Source organism: Halichoerus grypus, chromosome 14 (assembly GCF_964656455.1).
Source record: "Halichoerus grypus chromosome 14, mHalGry1.hap1.1, whole genome shotgun sequence".
NCBI classification, from domain to species: Eukaryota; Metazoa; Chordata; class Mammalia; order Carnivora; family Phocidae; genus Halichoerus; species Halichoerus grypus.
The window spans coordinates 42,185,793-42,210,644 of record NC_135725.1 but is presented as its reverse complement, the minus strand read 5'-3'; the positions used below and the strand labels follow the sequence as shown (position 1 = coordinate 42,210,644).

The 24,852-nt window shown below is 40.1% G+C and overlaps 1 protein-coding gene across 2 annotated transcripts in view; it reads right to left on the bottom strand.

The window, feature by feature from the left end:
- SNAPC3 (small nuclear RNA activating complex polypeptide 3) overlaps positions 1-24,246 on the bottom strand; it is a 42,887-nt gene extending 18,641 nt beyond the window's left edge. For both annotated transcript variants that reach the window (XM_078061215.1, XM_078061216.1), the window contains exons 1-4: positions 23,880-24,246; positions 23,075-23,152; positions 7,650-7,734; positions 170-274 (exon numbers count right to left, since the gene is read on the bottom strand). In XM_078061215.1, coding sequence (XP_077917341.1) covers positions 170-274; positions 7,650-7,734; positions 23,075-23,152; positions 23,880-24,196 — 585 coding nt within the window. In that variant the 5' untranslated portion in view covers positions 24,197-24,246. The remainder of the gene's footprint in view (positions 1-169; positions 275-7,649; positions 7,735-23,074; positions 23,153-23,879) is intronic.
- Positions 24,247-24,852: the final 606 nt, after the last annotated feature.

Sequence of the window (24,852 nt, the reverse complement as noted above, 5' to 3'; positions counted from 1 at the left end):
GCTTCCAGTGCAGCAATTACAAATAAATTCCAATATTATAACTGTTACATAAAACAGTGTATGTTTGCATTTATTTTGAACCCTAAAGGTTGTGACTATTCAAATTATTAAACCCTTTGACAAAAGTCACCCGTATTATCTGTGAAATTCAAAAGGTTTTACTACTGACCTTATGAAATATAACAGGGTATAAGATATTCACAGATAGAATAAGCTCCCCTTCTTCAATCATGTCTGCGGGATTTTCAGGCTTTTTTCCTATGGCATGTGACTCCTGAAGGAGAAAAACAAGTAGGAGACCTTAAAACCACAGTGTGACTCAGCAAAGAGGCAGTGGAACAACAGCTGTAAGCAAGGCCTAGAGTCAGGCAGCCCCGGCTTTGACTCCTAATTTTGCTTTAAGAAAATTGTTAAAACCTCTCTTAAGCTTTAGTTTCATCTTCTGTAAAAAAAAAAAAAACAAACAAACAGAAAATACTCATTTTACAGAACTATTGCTGGGAACGTGTACATACAGTATCTAATAATGGTTGGCACTAAATGCTTAGCAACTGATGATAAAACAGGAATATCAACTAATGCTGGTATAACACTGGCATTTACAGTTGCTCATAACACTTGTACATACCTCCTCTCACATTATTACAAGAGCTATTTGACAGATGCACAGAGGTTCAGATTTACCCAAGGTAAATCAGCAAGTCTGGATGCAGATCAGTTTGGCTCTAAAACCAACACAGTCTTGCTTTTTACAACATTCTCACATCTGTAATACCTCACACTTCTATTATGTGTGCACAATAACTATAAAATAAAAGCCCCCAGAGCAGACTAGTTAAGAAGTACAAGTGCAAAAGTAAGAGGGAGTGACAATACGCAAAATGGCATAGTAGGCAGCTCTAGGGATCAGTCCCTCCAGTCCCTCCACCAAAGCAACCAGCAGGATGGAAAGAGAGATCGGAACCAACTATTTTGGAATTCTGGAACCTGATCAGTCAGTTACATCGACTAGGAAAGTGTTTGATGAAAGGATAATCTTTCATTAGTAAGCACAGAGTGCAAACCAACTGCCACCCCCCATTCCTCAGCCCCACTGCAGATGTGGAAATAGGGGCCTATGTTCCTGAATAGATGGCTGATGCCATGACAAGCAATGGCGACCTTGTTCTCCCAAAACTGGGGGTTTTGGTTGCTCTGGTAATGTCCTGATGACCCGGTGCAGACACCTGCCTGGGTTTTGGTCTCCTGGTAGCAGTGGCTCCCACAGCAGCAGCTACTGGGAAATTTAGAAACAGGGCCTTTTCTTTTTTTTAAATTTGTGGAGGCAGACATTTAAGGAAATCCTGAACTCTTGGCTGTCCATAGAGATAATAAAACAGAAATATCCATAACCATACACAATAAGGAGTACACACAGCTCCAACAATCAACAAGTAAAAAAATTTACTCAGAATGTCCAGTACAGATTTGCTGTTCTCAATAAAAACATAAAGCACACAAAGAAACAAGAAAATATGTCACATTCACAAGAAAAAAAAGAAATCTGACAAAAGCCACCCTCCCGAGGAAGCCCAGATACAGAAGTTACTTGTCAAAGATGTTAAATCAACTGTTTTAAATGCATTCAGTGAGCTGGGAGTAGGACAACGTATTTGAAGTCATGAACGAAAAAAAACACCATTAACCAAGAATTCTATGCCTGGCAAAACTATCCTTCAGGAATGAAAAAGAAATTAAGGCATTTTCAGATAAAAAAAGAGGGGGGAGAGTTCATTACCGGTAGGCTTTGTATAAGAAATGCTAAAGAGAGTTCTTCAGGATGAAATGAGAAGACACTAGACAGTAACTTGAATCCGTAAGAAGAAATAAAGAACACTGGTAATGGTAACTACATAGGCAAATATAAAAGCCAAAGCTATTCCACTTTTAGTTTATAACTTTTTTCTCAAAAGCAAATGCATAAAACAGTATTTATAAATTTATGTTAACAGACACATAAAGAGATGATGAGACAATAACGACATCAAGGGAGAGGGACAGAGATGTATAAAAGCAGAGTTAGCTGTCCTTGAAGGTACTACTGAAACAAAGTTGGTATTATTAAGATTAGGTTGTTATAGTTTTAAGATGGTAATTGTAATCCACAAGGTAACCACTACGAAAATAAGTAAAACACATACATATGGAAAGAAGGAAAACAAAATACACCGTAAAAATTCAACTAAATACCAAAAAAGACAATAATAGAGGAACCAAGGAACAAAAGATAGGTATGGCATACAGATACCTAAATGGCAGAAATAAAGTAATTACTTTAATACAGGTGGGCTAGACTTTCCCATTAAAAAGGCAAAGATTGGCAGAATGGATTAAAAATATTTCATCATCGGGGCGCCTGTGTGGCTCAGTCGTTAAGCGTCTGCCTTCGGCTCAGGTCATGGTCCCAGGGTCCTGGGATCGAGCCCCGCGTCGGGCTCCCTGCTCCGCGGGAAGCCTGCTTCTCCCTCTCCCACTCCCCTTGCTTGTGTTATCTCTCTCGCTATGTCTCTCTCTGTCAAATAAATAAAAAATCTTTAAAAAAAAAAAAATATTTCATCATCTATACACTCTCTGTAAGAGACTCACTTTAGACGTGAAGACACAAAGAGGTTGGAAGTGAAAAAATGGAAAAAGGTATTCCACACAAATAGTAACCAAATGAAAGCTATATTATTGTCAGATAAAACGGACTTTAAGTAAAAAAAGGTTACAGGAGACAAAGGAGGACACTGTATATTGATAAAATATGCAATCCAAAAAGATACAGTAATTATATACATACGTAGCTAACAACAGAATGCCAAAATATATGAAGCAAAACTGACAGAACTGAAGGGAGAAATACATTGTTCTATGATAATAGGTGGAAACTTCAATACCCCACTTCCAATAATGAGTAGAATAACCACACAGAAAATTAATAAGGAAGTAACACTACAAACCAATGAGATCTCACTGACATATACAGAACACTCCATCCAACAATACATTCTTCTCAAGTGCACATGAACAATTCTCTGAGATAGACCACCAAGTCTTAATGAATTTGAAAGTACGAAATCAATTAAAGTATATTTTCTGTTTATAATTGAATAAAACTAGAAATCGTAATAGGAACAAAACTAAAAATTCAGTGGATATTAAATAACACACTCTTAAATGACCAATGGGTCAAAAAAGAAATCACAAGGGAAATTAGAAAATACCTTGAGACAAATGAAAACGAAAACAGAACATGGAAACTTACAGGATGCAGCAAAAGCAGTACAAAGAGGGAAACTTAACAGCTGTAGACATCTGCATTAAAAAAAGAACAATTCAAGTAAATAACCTTACTGTATACACTAAGGAACTGGAAAAAGAAGAGCAAACTAAACCCAAAACTAGCAGAAGGACGGTAACAATCAAAACGAATTCAAGGGGCGCGTGAGTGGCTCAGTCGTTAAGCATCTGCCTTCTGCTCAGGTCTGATCCCAGGGTCATGGGATCAAGTCCCACATTGGGCTCCCTGCTCAGCAGGAAGCCTGCTTCTCCCTCTCCCACTCCCCCCTGCTTGTGTTCCCTCTCTCACTGTGTCTCTGTCACATAAATAAATAAATAAATAAATACCGACCAACCGACCCAGGACTAAATGGTTTCACTGGTGAACTACACTAAAGAATTACATCAATCCTCCCCAACATCTTCCAAGAAGTCTGGAGAGAATATTTTTTTTTTAAAAAGTATGCTCTATGCCCAAAGTGAAGTCAAGAGTCACATGCTCTACCAACTGAGCCAGCCGGACATCCTGAGGGAATACGTTTTTTAAGATTTTATTTATTTAGGGAGCGGGGGGGGAAGCAGACTCCCTACTGAGCAGGGAGCCCGATGTAGGGCTCGATCCCAGGACCCCGGGATCATGACCTGACTGGAAGGCACTGCCCAACCATGCAGACGCCCCCAGAGGGAATACTACTTCTTAACTCATTCTATGAGATCAACATACTCTGATACCAAAGCCAGACAAAGACACCACAAGAAAACTACAGGCCAGTATCATTTATGAATATAAATGCAAAACTCCCTAACAAAATACTAGCAAACCGGGTCACCTGGGTGGCTCAGTCGGTTAAGCATCTGCCTTCAGCTCAGGTCATGATCTCAAAAGTCCTGGGATCAAGCCCCACATTGGGGCTCCCTGCTCAGAGGAGAACCTGCTTCTCCCTCTCCCTCTGCCCCTCCCCCCATGCTCTCGCTCTCTCTTGCTCTATCTCAAATAAATAAATAAATAATCTTTAAAACCAAAATACTAGCAAACCAAATTCAGCAGCATATAAAAAGGATTATATACCACAGCCAAGCGGGGTTTATCCTCAGGATGCAAGAGTAGTTCAACACACGCAAATCAATCAATGTAATACACCACACTAACAGAGGATAGAAAAAACCCACATCATTATTTCACTGAAATGCAGAAAAAATATGAGGAAATCCAATCCCTTTTCACAACAAAGGCACTGAATAAACTCGAAACAGAAGGGCACTTCTTCAACATGATGAAGGACATATACGAAAAATCCACAGCTAAAATCATACTCAATGGTGAAAAACAATAAGGATGTGTACTGTTGCCACTTCTGTTCAACATAGTACTAGAAATTCTAGCCAGAATAATGAGATTAAAAAAGGAATAAAGGAAAAAGAATGAATGAGCAACCAAATTAGAAAGAGATAAAGTTATTTGTTTGCAGATGACAGGCATGATCTTCTATGTATAAAATCCTAAAGAATCCACACAAAAAACCTATTAGAGCTAATAAATTTACCAAAGTTGCAGGCTACAAAATCAACACACAAAAACTGGTTATATTTCTATATAGCAGCAGTGTACAACTTAAAAAGGATATTAAGAAAATAATTCCATTTAAAATATCATCAAAAGGAATAAAATACTTAGGAATAAACTTAACAGAAATGAAAAGACTTGGGGTGCCTGCCTGGCTCAGTCGGTAGAGCATGTGACTCTTGATCTCAGGGTTGTGAGTTCAAGCCCCATGTTGGGTGTAGAAATTACTTTAAGAGAATAAAAAAATCTTAAAAAAAAGAAAGAAATCAAAGGCTTTTACACTTAAAAACTACAAAATGTTACTGAACAAAATTAATGACAACTTAAATTTAAAGACAAGGCTTGTTCATGGATTAGAAGATGTTCAAATGACAACACTACCAAATCTTATACAGAGTCAATTCAATCCCTATCAAAATCACTATGGGGTTTCTTTTTTTTGACCCAGAAATAAAACCACCCTCCTAAAATCCCTAGGGAATTCCGAGGAACCATAAACAGCCAAAACAATCCTGAAAAAAATTAAAATTGGAAGACTCACATTTCCCAATTTCAAAAATGACCACAAAGCTATAATAATCAAAACAGGATTAGGATGAAGGTAAGACAGACATACAGACTCATGGAATAGGATGGAGAACTCAGAAATAAATCTTGTATGGTCAACTGACTTTTAACGAAGGTGTCAAGACCATTCAACACACCATTCTTCAACAAATGGTGCTGGGAAAACTGGATATCCACATACAAATGAATGAAGTTATACCTTTTCCTTACGTATAAAAATTAACTCAAAATGGATCAAAGACTTGAACTAACAGCTAAAACTATAAACTCTTAGACGAAAACATGGGGGAAAGCTTCCTTACTACAATGGATTTGCAGATAGTTTAAGTACGACACCAAAAGCACAGACATCAACAACAAAAAGATAAAGTGAACTTAATCAAATTTTAAAACTTTTGTACATCAGAGGACACTATCAAGGGAGTGAAAAGATGACCTGTAGATGGGAGAAAACATTTTAAAATCACACATATGGTAAGGGTCTAGTATCCAGAATATACAAAGAACTCTTACAACTCAACAAAGGGACAACCCAATTAAATAAAAAACTAGTAAAGGACTTGAATAGACATTTCTCCAAAGATGACATTCAAATGGCCAAAAGGCACATGAAAAGATGCTCAACATCACTTACCATCTGGGAAATGCAAATTGAAATCATAATGAGATACCATTTTATGCCCACTAGGATGGCTATTCTCAAAAAACAGTAACAAATGTTGAAGAGGACGTGGAGAAACTGGAACCTTTGTGCATTGCTGGTGGGACTGTCAAATGACCCAGCTGCTGTGGGAAAGTTTGACAGTTCCTCAAGATGTTAAACCTAGATCACCATATGCCTGAGCAATTGCACTCCCAGGTATATACTGAGAAGAACTGAAAATGGACTCAAACAGATACCTGTATACTGGTGTTCACAGCAGCATTATTTACAATAGCCAAAAAATGGAAATAAGCCAAATGGCCATCAGAAGATGAACAGATAAACAAAATGTGGTACATCCATACAAGGAAATATTATTCAGTCACACATAAAACCTTTAAAACATTATACTAAGTAAAATAAGCTGAACACAAAAGAACAAATATTGCATGATTCCACTTACATGAGGTATCTAGAACAGGCAAATTCATAGAGACAGAAAGTAGAATAAAGGTTACCAGGGGCTGAGGGAAAGGAAAATGGGGAGTTATTTACTCAGTACAGAATTTCTGTCTGAGATGATGAAAAAGTTCTGGAAATACTGATGGGTACATAACACAGTCAATGTACTTAATGCCACTTAAACTGGCCACTTAAACTGAACATTTAACAATGGTTAAAATAGTAAATTTTATGTTATGTGAATTTTACCACAATAAAAAATAAGTGGGAGAGAAAACAGATGCCTTTATGTACTACCAAGTGACCAACACACCATCTGACACACAGTAGGTCTTCAAGAATATGTACTGAATGAACCCATCATGTCTTAACACTTAATTCCTCATTATTTATCAACTTAAATTTTTCTGAGGGTTTACATAAGAGATGGTGGATTAAGAATGTGATTAAACTACAATCAGGAGCAGAACAAAAGTACCAGCAATAGGGAGATGAAAAGGCATGAATTTAGCCTAATATAGAGAGCAAAACCAAACCAAAAGCAGAAATAAAGGGGTGCTTGGGTGGCTCAGTCAGTTAAGCTCGGGTCATGATCCCAGGGTCCTGGGATTGAGCCCCGCATCAGGTTCCCTGCTCAGGAAGGAGTTTACTTCTCCCTCTCCCTCTGCTCCTCCCCCTGCTTGTGCTCTTTCTCTGTCAAACAAACAAACAAATGCAAGAATAAAGGCAGAGATCTGAAAGAGTCAAATGTGCCATCACTTGAATTTTTTCTTCAAGATTTTTATTTATTTATTTGAGACAGAGGCAGACATAGTGAGAGAGAGCACAGGAGCGAGGAGAGAAGCAGGCTCCCAAGTGAGCAGGGAGCCCGATGGCGGATCATGACCTGAGCCGAAGGCAGACGTTTAACCGACTGAGCCACCCAGGTGCCCCCGATCACCTGAGTTCTCTGGGTCTTTTTCTCCTACCAGTTCCCAGTCCCAATGAGGTTTCTCTAAGTTTGTTTTCAGCTAAGCATATCCAATATAAAGCCACCCTACAGTCATCACTAACACCCAATGACAGAGTGTTTCACTGTTTCATGGGGAAAAAAAAAAAAGATGAGACTCTTACCATCTCATAAGCAAATGTTTCTTGTCTGCAAACCCGATCTATTGTTATGGTTTCTTCCCGCTGTTCCAGAAGTTTCTTTCTAACCCTGTTAGAGGAACAAGAAAAATCAAACTTCAATACCTTTACTGGGTCTTCATCTTTAATACTTAACTTTTATTTGAACTAATTTTTTTTTTTTTTTTTTTTTTTTGAGAGAGAGGCAGGGGCAGAGGGAGAAGAGTGAATCCCAAGCAGGCTCCATGCCCAGCAATCTCTGAGATCATGACTTGAACTGACATCAAGTCGGACACTTAACTGACTGAGCCACCCAGGCACCCCTTGAACGAATTTTGAACTAATTTTAGACTTATAGCTAAAAGAAGCTGTAAAAATAGTAGAGTCCCCTTATATCTCTCACCCAGTTTTCCCTATATTAACACCTTACATGATCATAATTATCAAGATCAGAAAATTAACATTAATACAGTATTAGTAACTCTAAGTCTTTTTTGAATTTTACAAGTTTTTAAATATAATGCCTTTTCTTCTGCCCCAGGATCCTCTGTAGGACACAACACTGCATTCCCTCCATTTGTCTGCAGTACGGCAGTTTTCCTCATCTTTCATCACTTTGACACTTCTGAAGAGCTCTACTTTGTTATTTTGTAGAATGTCCTTGTATTTGCACTGACTGCTGGTTCCTCAAGACTGGAGTAATGCTGCGCATTTTTGGCATGAATACCACAAGAATGATGTCCGCACGGTGTCATACCAAGAGGTTCATGATGTTGATATTAACATGTCCTGTTACTGGTGATGTTTACTTTGGTTAAGTTCCTGTCTGCCAGATTCCTACGCTAGAAAGATACTTTCTTTTCTTTTCCTTTGTACTCGCTAAGTATTTAGGGGAAGATAATTTGAAACCATGCAAATCTTGTTTCTCCTCACTTTCACCCGGGGTTTTTAGCATTCAAAAGATTTTGTCTGCAACATTTATTACTGTGGAATATGCCTAAGGGCGATTCTCTATTTCCCTCCTTCTACATTTATTCACTGGTATTATGAGGAAGACCTATCTCTCTCCTCCCATTTATTTGATCATTTATATTAATATGAACTCGTATTTATTTCATTCTGTAGGTTAAAATCTAATACTATCATTATTCTATTGATCAAACTGTTCTACCTGTGGCTGTTAGGCACTCCTTTGATTTGGCTCCTGTCTTTCAACAAACCCTCATCCTTTTTTTGAGCATTTCCTTACTTTCTAGCACCATAAAAGCTCCAGGCTCACCTTGCACTTCCTTGTCTCAGTCCGGAAATCAAGTACTAAGAGCCTCAATGAGACAGGTGTTTATTATTTTTTTTTAAAGATTTTACTTATTTGAGGGGCGCCTGAGTGGCTCAGTCATTAGGCGTCTGCCTTCGGCTCGGGTCATGATCCCGGGGTCCTGGGATCGAGCCCCGCATCGGGCTCCCTGCTCGGCGGGGGGCCTGCTTCTCCCTCTCCCAACTCCCCCTGCTTGTGTTCCCTCTCTCGCTGTTTCTCTCTCTGTCAAATAAATAAATAAATAAAATCTTTAAAAAAAAAAAAAAAAGATTTTATTTATTTGAGAGAGAGAGAGAAAGCACGAGCAGGGGGAGAAGCAGGTTCCCCGCTGAGCAGGGAGCCCGATGCGGGACTCGATCCCAGGACCCTGGGATCATGACCTGAGCTGAAGGCAGACGCTTAACTGACTGAGCCACCCAGGCGCCCGAGACAGGTGTTCAGAGGCCATTAGCTAAGTGCTAGGGGTTACTGTTACTGCAGTCAGCGCTTCTTCTAGACCTCTCGGGAGAGAAAGGCAGAAAACATACCTCTGTGTATTATTCCACGCATGTACGAATATCTGCACTTCTGTATTTTTCTGTTATATACTTAAAACCATGAGTTTATACTGCTACTTCTAGTCCCAAACTAAAAATCACTCATTTTAGCCTTTAACCTTTCCTTGTAACTTTTTTCTCCACAAGTGAGAAACCCCGCTCCCATCATCTATTATTTGTTTGAGTCTAGAAAACAGAGTTTCAGCATTGCTGATCTATACCCTGTGAGAAACACTAAAACATGAATAGCACTCTTTGTTTTTAGTCTTGTAACACTGAATCAAGATACGTTTTTGTAGGACTTAGGTTAGTCCTTTCTTCCCCATTCTCTCCAGTGTTGTTATGTTGTGACACAGGCTCATGTGTTAGTGGTTTTTTTTTTAATTTTATTCATTTTAGATTTTATTTATTTATTTGAGAGACAGAAAGAGTGAGAGAGACAGAGAGAACACAAGCAAGGTGAGGGGCAGAGGAAGCAGACACCCTGCTGAGCAGGGAGCCGGATGCGGGGCTCGATCCCGGGACTCCGGGATCATTACCTGAGCGGAAGGCTGACGTTTAACCAACTGAGCCACCCAGGCATCCCTCATGTGTTAGTTTTTATACTCTATTTTGGGTTCTCCCACCCATATCCTGGTTGGTTTTGATTGCTTTGGGGATGTGTAAAAGACAGGTGAAACATCACTATGGTTCTAAGAATCAGAGTTATAAACATATATATAAACACACTCAAAGAAGTGTCATTCCCTCTTTATCCCTACTAACTTGTTCATACTCCCTCCTTACCTCCTATCCCGTTCCCACCCACCCCTTGTAGGCAACCAATCTCTACAGTTCTTGTTTATCCTTTCCATTTCTTTTGTTCAAATAAGCAAATATCTTGTGGATTTTCCTAAATTTTTCTATCATTCTGAGACCTAAACAGTAATTAGAACAGAGAAAGCTTAATGCAAAGATTAACTTTAACAGAGGATTAGAGTAATGAGAGATTAGCACATAACAAGAGAACTCTAGAACATAGGAATAGCAGATATAAGGAGTATCCTACCATTTGGGCGGAGAAAGCATACCCAACAAGTCTTCCTCTTCCCGCCCAGGACTGAGATCTGCCCTTTGCTGGAAGGCCATGGCTGGGACTCACTGCATGGCAGAGAAAGTGGCTATGGTTCTCCACCAGCGGAACCGTGGAAATCTAGGGTACCAGGAAAGCTGTGCAAGAGGAGCATCAGGGGAGAGGAGTGGTGGGGAAGCTGCTGGGCAGCGGGTGCTGCAGGCCCCGGACACACTGCCCACTGGACCAGGAAGCAACACCCTTCCCTCTGGCAACCCTTCCCTCTCCATCTTCACTGACAAAGCATTACACTGCGCCAGTTGACAAAGGATAAATATTTATTTGAAGGGCCAAGGCCCATTTTTACAGAGCAGGCAAAAAAAAGCCAATTTATAGATGAGAGCCAACAAACTGATAACTTGCAAACCTACTTTCCACATGGAAGGTAGCATATGCTTTTGGGCTCTGCTTTTTTCCTGTAATGGTATCTCCTAGAAATCACCCTACTGGTTCATCCTTGCTCATCCTTTAGTATAGCTGCACAACACTCAACTGTGTGGATGTCCTACGGTTTGCTCAACACTCTCCTATGCATGTATATTTAGGGCAATTCAAATATTTTGCAATTACAAACAATGCTGCAATGAATAACCCTGTAAATTTCATACTGCTGGAGGTGTATCTTTAGTATAGACTGCTAGAAGTGGGACTGACTGGATGAAAAGGTAAGCACCTATGTATTTTGTCTCAGACATTACCAAATTGCCCTAGAGAAGGCTTGTACCAATCTGCATTTCCATCAGCAATGTACAGAAATGCCCGTTTCTTCACGGCCTCATCAAAAGAATACATATTTTTAAATTTGTGCTGGTCTGATAAGTGAGAAAAGGTATCTTAGTGTCAATTTCAATTTGCATTTCTCAAATTATGAATATATTTTTTCATGTCTGTGAGTCATTTTTATATCTTTTTTGTGTGTGAACTCTTGGTTTATCTTTTTCACATTTTTCCACTGTGTTTTTGGTCTTTGTCCCTCAACTTTTAAGGTCTTCTATATGAGGGTTATTGGTTTTTTGTGGTACATATTTTTTCCAAGTTTGACAGCTATCTTTTGTTTATGGTGTGTTTTATGTAGTCAATTTTATCAAATCTTTCATTACCTCTGGATTTAAATCATAGTTAGAAAGCCTTTCACTATAACAAAGTGTGTATGTTTTATTCGATACATTTCAATCCCTAATCCCTTTGGAGTTTATTCTTGTGTAAATAGCGTCATACTAAATGTCCACAAGTATTAGAATCTAACTGGGCTTTCTCTTCTACTCCACTGGTCTATTGTCTCTTCATGAGCTAGTAGCCACTGTTTTAATTACAAAGAATTTGCAGTATATTTTAATATCTGGTAAAATTAGTACACCTCACAATCTTCTTCAGCCCCCCCCCCAGGGGTTTTTCCCAGATATAGTCCCTATGAACTTTATCACAACTTGTCTAACTTCCTAAAATAACCAATAGATCTGGCATTTTTACTGTGATTGCTCTTAATTTATAAATTAACTTAGAACTGACATAGGGGTGCCTGGGTGACTCAGTCATTTAAGTGCCTGACTTTAGATTTCGGCTCAGGTCACAATCTCAGGATTGTGAGATTCTGACTTTGGATTTCGGCTCAGGTCACAATCTCAGAATTGTGAGATCGAGCGCAGTGTCAGACTCCACACAGCAGGCAGTCTGCTTCTCTCCCTCTCCCCCTGCTCTCCCTCTCTAAAATAAATAAATAAATCTTACAAAAATAAAGAGCTGATGGCATAATAATTTTTAAGATTCCTATCCAAGAAGAGAGGACATCTTTCACTATTTTCAAGTCTTTTTCCAAGTCTTCCCAGATTGTTTTAAAATTTTCCTTACCTAGGTTTTACATATTTCTTGTTGAATTTATTCCTAAGTATTTAATCTTCTTTTTGACTATTATCAATGGGAGTTTTCCCTACCAATATATCCTCTAATTGCTTAGTTTGTATATATGAAGGCTATTTTTTAAAAATATGTATCAATTCTGTATCCTGCTCTTACATTAAATTCTGGTTTTTCTTGTTTCTTTGTTTTAGCATTGATTTCTTCGGAATTTTTCAGGTATACTATCATATCATTGACAGAGCTAGTTTTTCTTCTTTATCTACTCTTATCTCTCCAATATTTCAAAGTTTTTCTTTATTATAATATTTGTTATGGATATCTGTCATCAGAGATTACAACTACTGAAAGCTCAAATTTTAGCATTTTTTACCAATAAAGTGCTCACCTGAGGTATATACTTTTCTAGACATTAAACTACTGTACACTTAATAGACTATAGCATAAACATAACTTTTAGGGCTCCAGGGTGGCTCAGTAGGTTAAGGTTAAGCATCTGCCTTTGGCTCAGGTCATGATCCCAGAGCCCTGGGATCAATTGAGCCCATCGGGCTCCCTGCTCAGCGGGGAATCTGCTTCTCCCTCTGCCCCTCCCCACTGCTTGTGCTCTCTCTCTCAAATAAATAAATAAAATCTTGAAAACAAGTAAAAATAAAAAATAAACGTAACTTTTATAGGCACTGAGGAACCAAAAAATTCATCTGACTCGCTTTATTGCAATATTTGCTTTATTGCTGTGGTCTGGAACTACCCCACAAGATCTCCAAGGTATCCCTGTATTTAATGAGTTTTAAAATTCCCAGGTAGAACAGTCTGATTTTTTTTTTTAAAGATTTATTTACGTATTTATTTGAGAAAGAGAGAGAATGGGTGTTCGGAAGCAAGCCGGGGTGGGGGGGAGGGACAGAAGGAGAGGGAAAGAATCTCAAGCAGACTCCCAGCCATTAGCAAGGCCCAACATGGAGCCTGATCTCACAACCCTGAGCAGAAACCAAGAGTCGTACACTCAACTGACCAAGCCACCCAGGTGCCCCTAGTATGGCCTGGTTTTTGTTTTTTTACTAAACTCTAGTTTTATTATGCTGTGATCACAGAGTGTTGTTGATAGTATTTTCTACTTTATGGGTGTTACTGATGTTTTCTTTGTGATCTAATATACAATCAACTTTTGTGGGTGTGCCATGTATTCTCTAATATCAGATTATAAATTTTAAGTATATAGATCTCCGTAAGACATAGCCTGTTGATTATGTTGTTTAGAACTTTTATCTCTTATTTTTTTTTACCATTGTTATTAAAGTGTCCTACTGTTAGTGAGTTCCTAGCTATGCATCTTGCATCTCCTATAGTTTTGTTTTATAAAGTTGATCACTATGTTATTTGGTATGTGTGTGTATACGTACATACATATGTGAATATATATCTCTCTCTAAGTATTCTATCTCAATTGGGGTTTGTGGCTTTTACCATTAAAATGTGACCTTTGGGGGCACGTGGGTGGCTCAGTGAGTTAAGCGTCCTACTCTTGGTTTCAGCTCAGGTCATGATCTCAGGGTCCTGGGTTCAAGCTCTGCAACAGGCTCCGCACTCAGCATGGAGTCTGCTTGATTCTCTCCCTCTCTCTCCCTGTCCCTCCTGCTCATGCTGTCTCTCTCTCTAAATTAAATAAATAAAATCTTTTTTAAAAAAATAAAAAATAGGGGCGCCTGGATGGCTCAGTTGGTTAAGCGTCTGCCTCAGGTCATGATCCCAGGGTCCTGGGATCGAGCCCCACAAAAGGCTCCCTCTCCTTCTGTCTCTGCTGCTCCCCTGCTTGTGCTCTCTTGCTCTCTGTCAAATAAATAAATATAATCTTAAAAAAGTGACCTTTGTAACATTTAATATTTTGGGGCTTGAAATCTGTCTCATATCAGGACGGCTACAGCTGCTCAATTTTTCTTCCCATTTATCTGGTATACTTTTGTCCAATCCTTTATTTTCCTCTGAATCACTTTATTTTACATATATCTACTGTCTACGCAAGGTTTTTATTTTGTGACCCAAATCTAAACCCGTTTTAACAGGTTGTATAGGACTGATGCCATTGGTCTCAATTCTATCACATTTTCTCATTTATGTATTTTGTTAGATTAGCTGTTTTGTTAATTATGAAATGTGTATTTTTTGCATGTCTGTTTTTAGAAATTGAGGAGGGTCTGTTATGTGTATTTTTGTTCCAGTGGTTACCTTTGTACTTATAGATTCTTAACACCCTTCATTACCCATTTTCTTATTTAATGTATTACTAAGTTTTCAAGTTTTTTGTCAGTATTAAGATCTACTTATTGCCTACACATTATCTTCTTCCTCTTTTCTCATCCCATTTTTTCAGCTACAACATTCTAATTTGTTACAATATACAACATTTGTACAGTAGCCTTCCACCCTCATCCTTACTCTACTAGTCCTTTGGTGAAAATTTCCCAGTCATCATTTGGTTGGATGAAACTCATTCTTTAGTATATTACTCAGAAATAGCTGGTGGGTACATATTACCCAAGATCCTATATATTAAAATTATTTTTCTATAGCCTCAATATTGAAAGACATTTCAACTGGATATAAAATCCTTGCTTTCACTGAGCTTTTTGTGAAAAAATCCTGCTCCATTGTTGCCTTCTTTGTATATTACTTTTGCAAGTTAATGCCATTCTAATTCTTTCACTTTTGTACATTAGGTGTTCTTTTTGCCTTACTGCCTTGATCTTTATCTCTTGATCTTTCTATCTTTATCTCTGAAATCTAACAGTTTTATTAGGATATGTCTGAAAATTGATAATTTTGGGTTAATTTTCCCAGATTCCCAGTGAGCCCTTTTAATTTGTAGATTCAGATTTTTTTCCAATCTGGAATTTTTTTTTAGATTAACTATTAATTTTGTTCAATTGCTTTGTTTTCCTTCTCTAAGGACTCATAAATATATTTTTGTCTTGTTTTCCATTCCCACCACTTTCTCTCAATTTCTTTCTTTACATCACTTGCATTCTCCTAACTGTATACATGTCTTTCACTGCCTTTTTTTCTTTTTTTAAAAAAGATTTTATTTATTTGTCAGAGAGGGAGAGAGCACAGGCAGGGGGAGCGGCAGGCAGAGGGAGAAGCAGGCTCCCAGCTGAGCAGGGAGCCCGATGCGGGACTCGATCCCAAGAGCCTGGGATCATGACCTGAGCCGAAGGCAGACGCTTAACCGACTGAGCCCCCCAGGCGTCCTTTCATTGCCTCTTATTAAATTTTCATTTGCATCTATTCTGTTTTAGTTATCTCATAACTCACTTGAGAAATTTTTGTCTTTTTCTTCCATTTTCTGAGTTCATCACTCTTTTTTTCCTTCTTCCTTTTTCTCATCATTTCTGTTCTTAGTTTCAAAATTTCAGATCCAAAGTGTTTTTCTATCCTCAAATGCTTGTTTTAGTATATTCAATTTTGTTTGGAATGCAGGCTTAGTTCTCGTTTCCTAGTTATTTCCTGGGAGAAGGAGAGCGATTTCCTCAGTTGATTTGTATAAATAGCTGTTCCCTGATTTTCTACAATAAATTCCCTATAAATTTTATTTCTACTTACTCATTTTGTGATATTTGTGGTGGAAGAGGGTTTATAAGATTCCTACTTTAATGGTACTCTTTTCTGTCATTCTAACAAAGCCCAGGTAAACTAGAGTGTTTTTGTTTTGATGGTAGGGACGGCTGAGTCCTTCACTTCTGTGGTTCTCTTTTTCTTGCAGGACTCTTGAGGTTTCCCTTTTATACCCTTTAAATGGTGCACTGAGGAGTGCTTTGTTTGCCAGCGAAGTGAGAGGAATGGGCAGACTAAATGGAATTGCTATTGTACTAAAACTAATGTTGCTGGGGCGCCTGGGTGGCTCAGTCGTCGGGCGTCTGCCTTCGGCTCAGGTCATGATCCCAGGGTCCTGAGATAGAGCCCCGCATCGGGCTCCCTGCTCAGCGGGAGGCCTGCTTCTCCCTCTCCCACTCCCCCTGCTTGTGTTCCCTCTCTCGCTATATCTCTGTCAAATGGATGAATAAAATCTTTGGGAAAACAAAGACAAAAAAAAGTAATGTTGCTGGGGCATCTGGGCGGCTCAGTCGGTTAAGCGTCTGCCTTCAACTCGGGTCATGATCCCAGGGTTCTGGGATCGAGCCCCACGTCGGCTCCTTGAGCAGGGAGCCTGCTTCTCCCTCCCCACCTTCCTCCCACTCTCTCGCTCTCTCTCAAATAAATAAATAAAATCTTAAACAAACAAACAAATAAACAAACTAATGTTGCTGGAGCTTTTGGGATGACGGGTAAGTTTCAGTAGTACCCACGCAGTAGCAATTATTGCTCCTCTCCCTAGGAATTACCATCTTCAAGCAATTAAAACATTTCAGAAATGCTGATGACAAGCTTGGTATGGACCAAAGACAGCAGCATGTATCAGAGGAGAATCAACCTCTTTCAAGTGCTTTCTGTTCACCTTACAGGCACGAAATGAGCCCAGTAGCTCCTTTATTAGACCGGGGGGGGGGGGGGAAGTGCTAGAAGTGTATTCATTTTATGTCATAATAAAGGGGTCATGTATTTAGATTTTGTTTTTAGTTTTAAGTTATTGGTGGAGAGAAGAAAGGAAGGTTTAGAGAAAGCATAGAGATACAGATTTTAGCATTTGGCACAAGTCTAATTTACCTGCAGTACTGTTAAGATTAATGTTAGTCATGTTTAAAATGTAATAGTTTCAAAGTACATCTAAATAATCCCCGCAGAATAATGCCGTACTGACTCCTTTTACATTAGATCATATATAAACTTCCTTCCACATTTGGAAGGGACTAGAAGACAACCAAGGAGATTCAGTTGATCTAGTAATAGAAAACAGCCAGGTGAAACAATGTGTAAAGTGACCTGAAAATTACTATTCAACATGGCTTAATAAAATCATTATAAGCGCCCAAAAAAGTCATTACAAGCCAATTGGTATTTTATTAACTATAGCAAAAAAGTTTCTTTGTTTATAATTATCAATCTCGAGGCACCTAGGTGGCACAGTTGGTTAAGTGTCCAACTCTTGGTTTTGGCTCAGGTCATGATCTCAGGGTCCTGGGATCGAGCCCCACGACAGGCTCCACACACTCAGCGGGGAGTCTGCTTAAGATTCTCTCTCCCGACGATGGACTCTGAAAAACAAACTGAGGGTTCTAGAGGGGAGGGGGGGTGGGAGGATGGGTTAGCCTGGTGATGGGTATTGAGGAGGGCACGTTCTGCATGGAGCACTGGGTGTTATGCACAAACAATGAATCATGGAACACTACATCAAAAACTAATGATGTAATGTATGGTGATCAACATAACAATAAAAAATTTAAAAAAAAAAAGATTCTCTCTCCCTCTCCTCCTGCCCCTCCCCTCAAAAATAAATAAGGAAATCTTAAAAAATAATAATAATAATCAATCTTTTTTCAGCCAATTGCTAAAAACTACTTTCTCAAGTTTATGAAAGTTTCACTTATTCTACTCACTCTACAAATATCTACTGACTTCCTATTATTTGCCAAAGTTCCAGGAACTGGGGCTACAACAGTGTGTACGACAGACATAGCTCATGGAACTTTTTTTTTTTTTTTTAAAGATTTATTTATTTATTTATTTATTTGAGAGAGAGAGAATGAGAGACAGAGAGCATGAGAGGGAGGAGGGTCAGAGGGAGAAGCAGACTCCCTGCCGAGCAGGGAGCCCGATGCGGGACTCGATCCCGGGACTCCAGGATCATGACCTGAGCCGAAGGCAGTCGCTTAACCAACTGAGCCACCCAGGCGCCCCAGCTCATGGAACTTTTAAGTCTAGCTAGGAAGACAGAAAATTAAACAAGTATATCATAAGCGTGATGAGTATTTCAAAAGGGAAGTACAGGGTGCTACATTAACATAAAAGGGCCTAAATGGGAGTCCACAGTCCTTCAGTCCTTGAAGGATGAGTAGAAGTCAGCAAGACCCAGAAGTATAAGGAGGCGTGAGAGTTCTAGGCAAAGACCTGGAGTGAGCGCACATTCCAGGAACTGAAAACTGTAGTGTGGTTGAAGCATTGCAGACACAGAGCTGAAAAGATCTGCAAGATCCATTCTATAGAGGCCCCTGTGAGCCACCAAGTAACTCAGGACTTGTGTAAGAGCCAGTGAAAGGTTTTAAGACAGACACAACCAGATGTGCATTTTAGAAATATCCAACCCATCAATCAATGTAGTTAAAGAGCACCAAGGGAAACAAAACAGCACAATAGGCTTAAGGGCAATACAAAGATGAAGGGGTCTTGACTCTCAATGAGCCTTCAAAAACTTTAGAAATATTACAATTTGAGTTCTGGACATTATAAGTGAATATATTTCCTAAGGGAGGAGATAGGTTGTAGTAATGTGGAAAGGAATCTTATGGCCTCAAATAATGGCGTTTTAGATGGGAGAGGGGCCTCCTGAGCCATCTGAAAGAGAAAGTGGTTGAAAATAAATCCGGAAAGGCAGATCTGGACTGTAGGTGGAGCGCTTCATATGTCTACGTAAGGAATCTGAAATCTGTCATAGAGGAGAGGAAGAGCCATGGGGAATTTCTCAGCAAATGAGCATGCTCAGGTGGTAGCACAGATGAATAAATCAGGAGAGGAAAAAACCGGACCTAGGAGAGATGGGAGGTGTTCATGGTGCTCCAAGTATCACTAATGTAAACATTAGCAGTGGGGATAAGGAAAACAGATTTGGCAGCTATTATAAAAGAAACCAAGGTGGAATTGAAACGCCTAAATTTTCAAAGGGAACAACAGAAAGGGTAGGATCAAGGATTTAAAAAGATGAGGTGGTGTGAAGTAAGCGGGCTACAAACTGGAAATTATAAATGTCACCATTACACATTTTCTCTATACTACTATCACAGCACAGTGTTTCTCAAAGTGTGACTAGCAGACCAACACTGATCTGAGAGCTATGTGTTATTCAATCAGTACAGACCATGAGTAAACATTCAGAAACATTCACAGCAATACGAAGTAGTAATTTGAATATGAATAGTAATTTTACTATTGAATTTAATAATAAAATGTAATTGGAAGTAATAAAGTTGCACGACCCAAACTTAATATACAGAAATTGATTGCATTTCTAGACACTAATAATAAAATAGCATAAAGAAAAAATTTTTTAAAAAGCAATTCCATTTATAATTGCATCAGAAGAATAAAATACTAAGGAATAAACTCAACCAAGGAGGTGAAAGACCTGTACTCTGAAAACTATAAACACTGTTAAAGAAACTGAAGACAACACAAACAAATGGACAGATACTGCATGCTGATGGATTGGAAGAATATTGGTAAAATATCCATACTACCCAAAACAACTTACAGATTCAAGGAAATCCCTATCAAAATACTAACAGCATTTTTCACAGAACTAGAACACAAATAATATAAAAATTTGTATGAAACCACAAAAGACCCAGAACAGTCACAGCAATCTTTTTTTTTTTTTTTAGATTTTATTTATTTATTTGCTAGAGAGAGCATAGGCGAGAGAGTGAGCGAGAGTGCAAGCAGGGGGAGCTGCAGGCAGAGGGAGAAGCAGGCTCCCTGCTGAGGAAGGAGCCCGATGCGGGACTTGATCCCAGGACCCTGGGACCATGACCTGAGCTGAAGGCAGCCGCTTAACCGACTGAGCCACCCAGGCGCCCCCAGTCACAGCAATCTTGAGAAAGAACAAAGCTGGAGGTATCACAATCCCAGATTTCAAGATATACTACAAAGCTGTAGTAATCGAAGAATATCATACTGGCACAAAACCAGACACACAGACCAATGGAACAGAATAGAAAGCCCAAAAATAAACCCACACTTACACAGTCAATTACTCTATGAAGGAGGCAAGAATATACAATGGGGAAAAGCCAGTCTCTTCAACAAATGGTGTTGGGAAAACTAGACAGCTACATGCAAAGGAATGAAACTGAACCACTATTTCACACCACACACAAAAAATAGACTCAATAATCGATTAAACACCTAAATGTGAAACCTGACACATAAAACGCCTAGAAGGAAATATAGGCAATAATCTCTTAGACATCAGTCTTAGAGATATTTTTCAAAACGTCTCCTCAGGCAAGGGACGGGACGCCTGGGTGGCTCAGTTGGTTAAGCATCTGCCTTCAGCTCAGGTCATGATCCTAGGATCGAGTCCCACATCGGGCTCCTTGCTCAGCAGGGAGCCTGCTTCTCCCTCTGCCTGCCGCTCTCCCTGCTTGTGCTCTCTCTTTCTGACAAATAAATAAAATCTTTTTTAAAAAACCACACACAAAATAAACTATTGGGACTATACCAGAGGGCCTGAATAGACATTTCTCCAAAGAAGACATACAGATGGCCAACAGACATATGAAAAGATGCTCAACATCACTCATCATCAGGGAAATGCCAATCAAAACCACCAAGAAATATCTCAAATTAGTCAGAATGGCTAGAATCAAAAAGACAAATACCAAGTGTTGGCGAAGATGTAGAGAAAAAGGAATCCTTGAGCACTCTTGGTAGGAATTAAATTGGTGCAGCCACTGTGGAAAACAGTATGAAGGTTCTTGAAAAATATAAAAATATAAACACCATATGATCCAGTAATTCCATGACTAGGTACTCACCCAAAGAAAACAAAAACACTAATTCCAAAAGATAAATGCATCCCTATGTTTACTAGGGCATTATTTACAACAGCCAAGAGATGGAAACAACTCAGGTGTCCATGGATAGACGAATGGATAAAGATGTGGTGTGTGTAATGGAATATTACTCAGCCATAAAAAAAGAATGAGATCTTGCCATCTGCAGGAACATGAATGGACCTAGAGGGTATTATGCTAAGTGAAATAATTCAGACAGAGGAAGACAAATACTATATAATTTCACTGATATGTGGAATTTAAAAAAGAAAACAAGCAAGCATACAAAAAGCAGAGAACAGCCCCATAAATACAGAGAACAAACTGACGGCTGCCAGGAAAGGTGGGGAGAGAGGCAAAATGGGTAGAGTGACAGGTATAGGTTTCCAATTGTGGAATAAGTAAGTCATGGGGATAACGGGACAGCATAAAGAATATAGTCAGTGTTAATGTAACTGGTATTATCAATAGCCTTGTGTGGTGACAGATGGTAGCTACACTTGCGGTAAGCACTGAACATATAGAGCTGTCAGATCACCACGCCATACACCTGAAACTAATGAAGCATTTTATGTCAACTATACTTCAATAAAAACAAATTCAAGGGGCACCTGGGTGGTTCAGTCAGTTGAGCAGCCAACTCCTGATTTCAGCTCAGGTCATAATCTCAGGGTCATGAGATCGAGCTCCAGCTCTCCATCCCCCCAGCTCTCCGTCCTGAGCATGGAGACTGCTTAGGATTCTCTCTCTCCCTCTCCCTTTGCACCCCACCCTCCCCTGCACGAATGCTCTCCAAAAAAAAAAAAAAAAATCAAGACAATGATATACTTCAAAAAATGAAAAAATAAAAAGCATAATGACCTGGAAGTCTGGAAGTTTGGGGGGGGGAAGTTATCTTTAATAAAGTCTTTTTAATCTTCAAAAAATAACAGTAATAATAACCTCTGTTCTAAAATAAAGGACTTTTGGGACGCCTGGGTGGCTCAGTCGTTAACTGTCTGCCTTCGGCTCAGGTCATGATCCTGGTATCAAGTCCCACATCGGGCTCCTTGCTCAGTGAGGAGCCTGCTTCTCCCTCTCCCTCTGCTGCTCCCCCTCCTTGTGCTCTCTCTCTCTCTCTCTCTGACAAATAAATAAATAAAAATCTTTAAAATAAAGGACTTTTATTATTGTGTTTGTCTTTTAATCCTATTTTCCTAGTAATTCATTGGTATCCTATTTCACAAAAATATGACTGTCAAAAATTAAAAGTTGAAAACAAAAGAAAACAGTTTGAAAGACACTATCAGTATTCAGCTTGCACTGGAATCTAAGTAGATTAATTGACCTTTGTAAACACATTTATTTAAAAATAAATACAAAAATAAGTAAAAATAAACAAAAATTAACACAAATCTGAATACAGACTGGACATTAGGGGTTATGTGTTTTTTTTTTAAGATTTTATTTATTTGTCAGAGAGAGAGGAGAGAAAGAACACAGCAGGCAGAGGGAGAAGCAGACTCCCAGCTGAGCAGGGAGCCGGATGGGGGACTTGATCCCAGGACCCTGGGATCATGACCTGAGCCGAAGGCAGACGCTTAATGACTGAGACACCCAGGCGCTCCTGAGGTTATGTATTTACTGCTAATTTTCCTAGGTGCAATCACACCACTCTGATTATGTAGGAGACTGATACCTAGGGGAACTATATGCTGATGTATTCAGGTCTAAGTTACGATGTCTGAAACTTACTGAACAGTTCAGCAACAAAAAGACTTGCAGCAGGTATCTCAAACACACAGAGCTAAAGCAAATTAAGCCGAATGTTAATGGTTGGATTTAGGAGGTGGGGTGATAACAGTATTTTTCCAATATAATGTTGGAAAAACATTTAAATAAGTACCACATAATAAAAGTAAAGTCTTCCATACCCCAAAGTCACTAGGTCGGTATTCTCTGGGACGACATCTGGATCCTCACCCTCCTCAAGGCACTTCAGTTTATCAAGGCTAAAACATAAATGCAAAGGAAAAGCAATCACCCATCTTGACCACAGCGAGTCAGGGTTGTGTCCTAAATACATCATTAAGCAATTAAGAAGTCAGATAAAATCCAGCAGGCGGGATTCACAGGAGGCCGGAATTCAAGACAATGATACCAGTGCGGATTTCCTACAGAGAAAAGGATACATGGCCGATTGATGTATGGTGGCCCATACTGTTAAACGGAGAAAGAAATAGTTAAAAGTTTCTTTAAAAAATATTTTCACCCCATAAAAGGCACTTTGGGGGAAATTTTCGGTAACAGCATACTTGGAGGTCCTCCGAAAAGAACCACAATTAATCAAAGGTTTTAACACTCCTCTGGTTAAATCTCCTTCCAGCCTCATCATTACTTAAGGCTCCTCCATTGTCAAAGTGTCTTGTCAATGGCAGCTACACATGACTGCTTTTCAACATTAACAAGCACTTAAAAAATTAACCAATAGAAAAATTAATCTTTTATGCAGCTCTCTCGTCCCTTCACTCCAACTCGCCGAAATTATGCATTCCGATCACGGGACTTCTCCCGGGGTTCCAGGAAAGCTCCAGCAGGTTGAAAGCTTTGGAAGGGCGGTCCTCCTACCCCTGGGAGTAAACCACAGGCCCTCCCAAGGATGAATCCCAGGGGAGCGCAGGAGCAAGGCTGCACCCAGGTTAGCTCGAAGCAGCAAGAGCCCCTCGGCCCCGCACTCACCCGCACACCGTCCGCAGCTCGGCTGCTGCCTCCAGGCTGCAGCCCAGATCCCGGGCCACCGCAGCATCCTCCTGGCCCCAGTCGGCGACCCCTTGGCTCGCAGGCAACGCGGCTGCCTGTGGCTCCTTCAGCGACAAGTCCCCTTCCCGGCGCAACCGGCCACGCCACAGCTCCCCGAAAGCGCCCACATGGAAAGCGCGCGTGTTTAGCTCGGGAAGCTCGTACTCTGGAAAGTTGCAGCTCCCACTGCTGGAGACCGGGTCCTGCCTGCCGTCCATCCCGCGGCACGTTGGGCCGCCCCGGCTGCCTTCAGCCATGTTCGCCCCACTCCTTTCCGTGCAAAAGCCGGGCGATCAAGACCTCGCGGAGCGTGATGGGACTTGTAGTTGCACTGGGCTCGCTCCGAAGAGCAGTGGGGCTGCGTGGGAGAGCTTCAGATACTGCATTTCCCAGCAGGCCCCAGGCCGGGTACGCCCCCGGGCGCGGCACCGCGAGCTTCCGCGCGCAGGGCTGAGCGCATTGTTCTCGGCGAGGCTGCGAGCGGTTGGTTGGCTCTCAGTCCCGGGTAACCTAACCTGTGTTGTTGCGTTCCGGTTCCCCCGCGGTTACGTGGCATCGCTCTCTGCTCGGTAGGGCGGCCTCTGGACGCCTTTCGAGCCCATTCATTGCCGTTGCTCGGCCCGGGATGCGGGACTTTTCCTTGGCACCGGGGTTCGTGCTCTGCGCTGCTGCCTGTGTCCCAGAGCTTGAGAGACATGGGCAGGGAGGGCTGAGACCACCGATACGAAAAAATCTCCCCAACAGCCCCCATGTTCTTGTGTATATACATATGCATTGCTGTACACATTCACAGTAGTGTTTATTGAGCGTCAACTATGTATCAGATACTGTACATTATTAATCCTAATGTGTATTTTTAAAAATCATCACCTTCCCAGGCAGGGATTATCATGCCCATGGTACTATTGAGGAA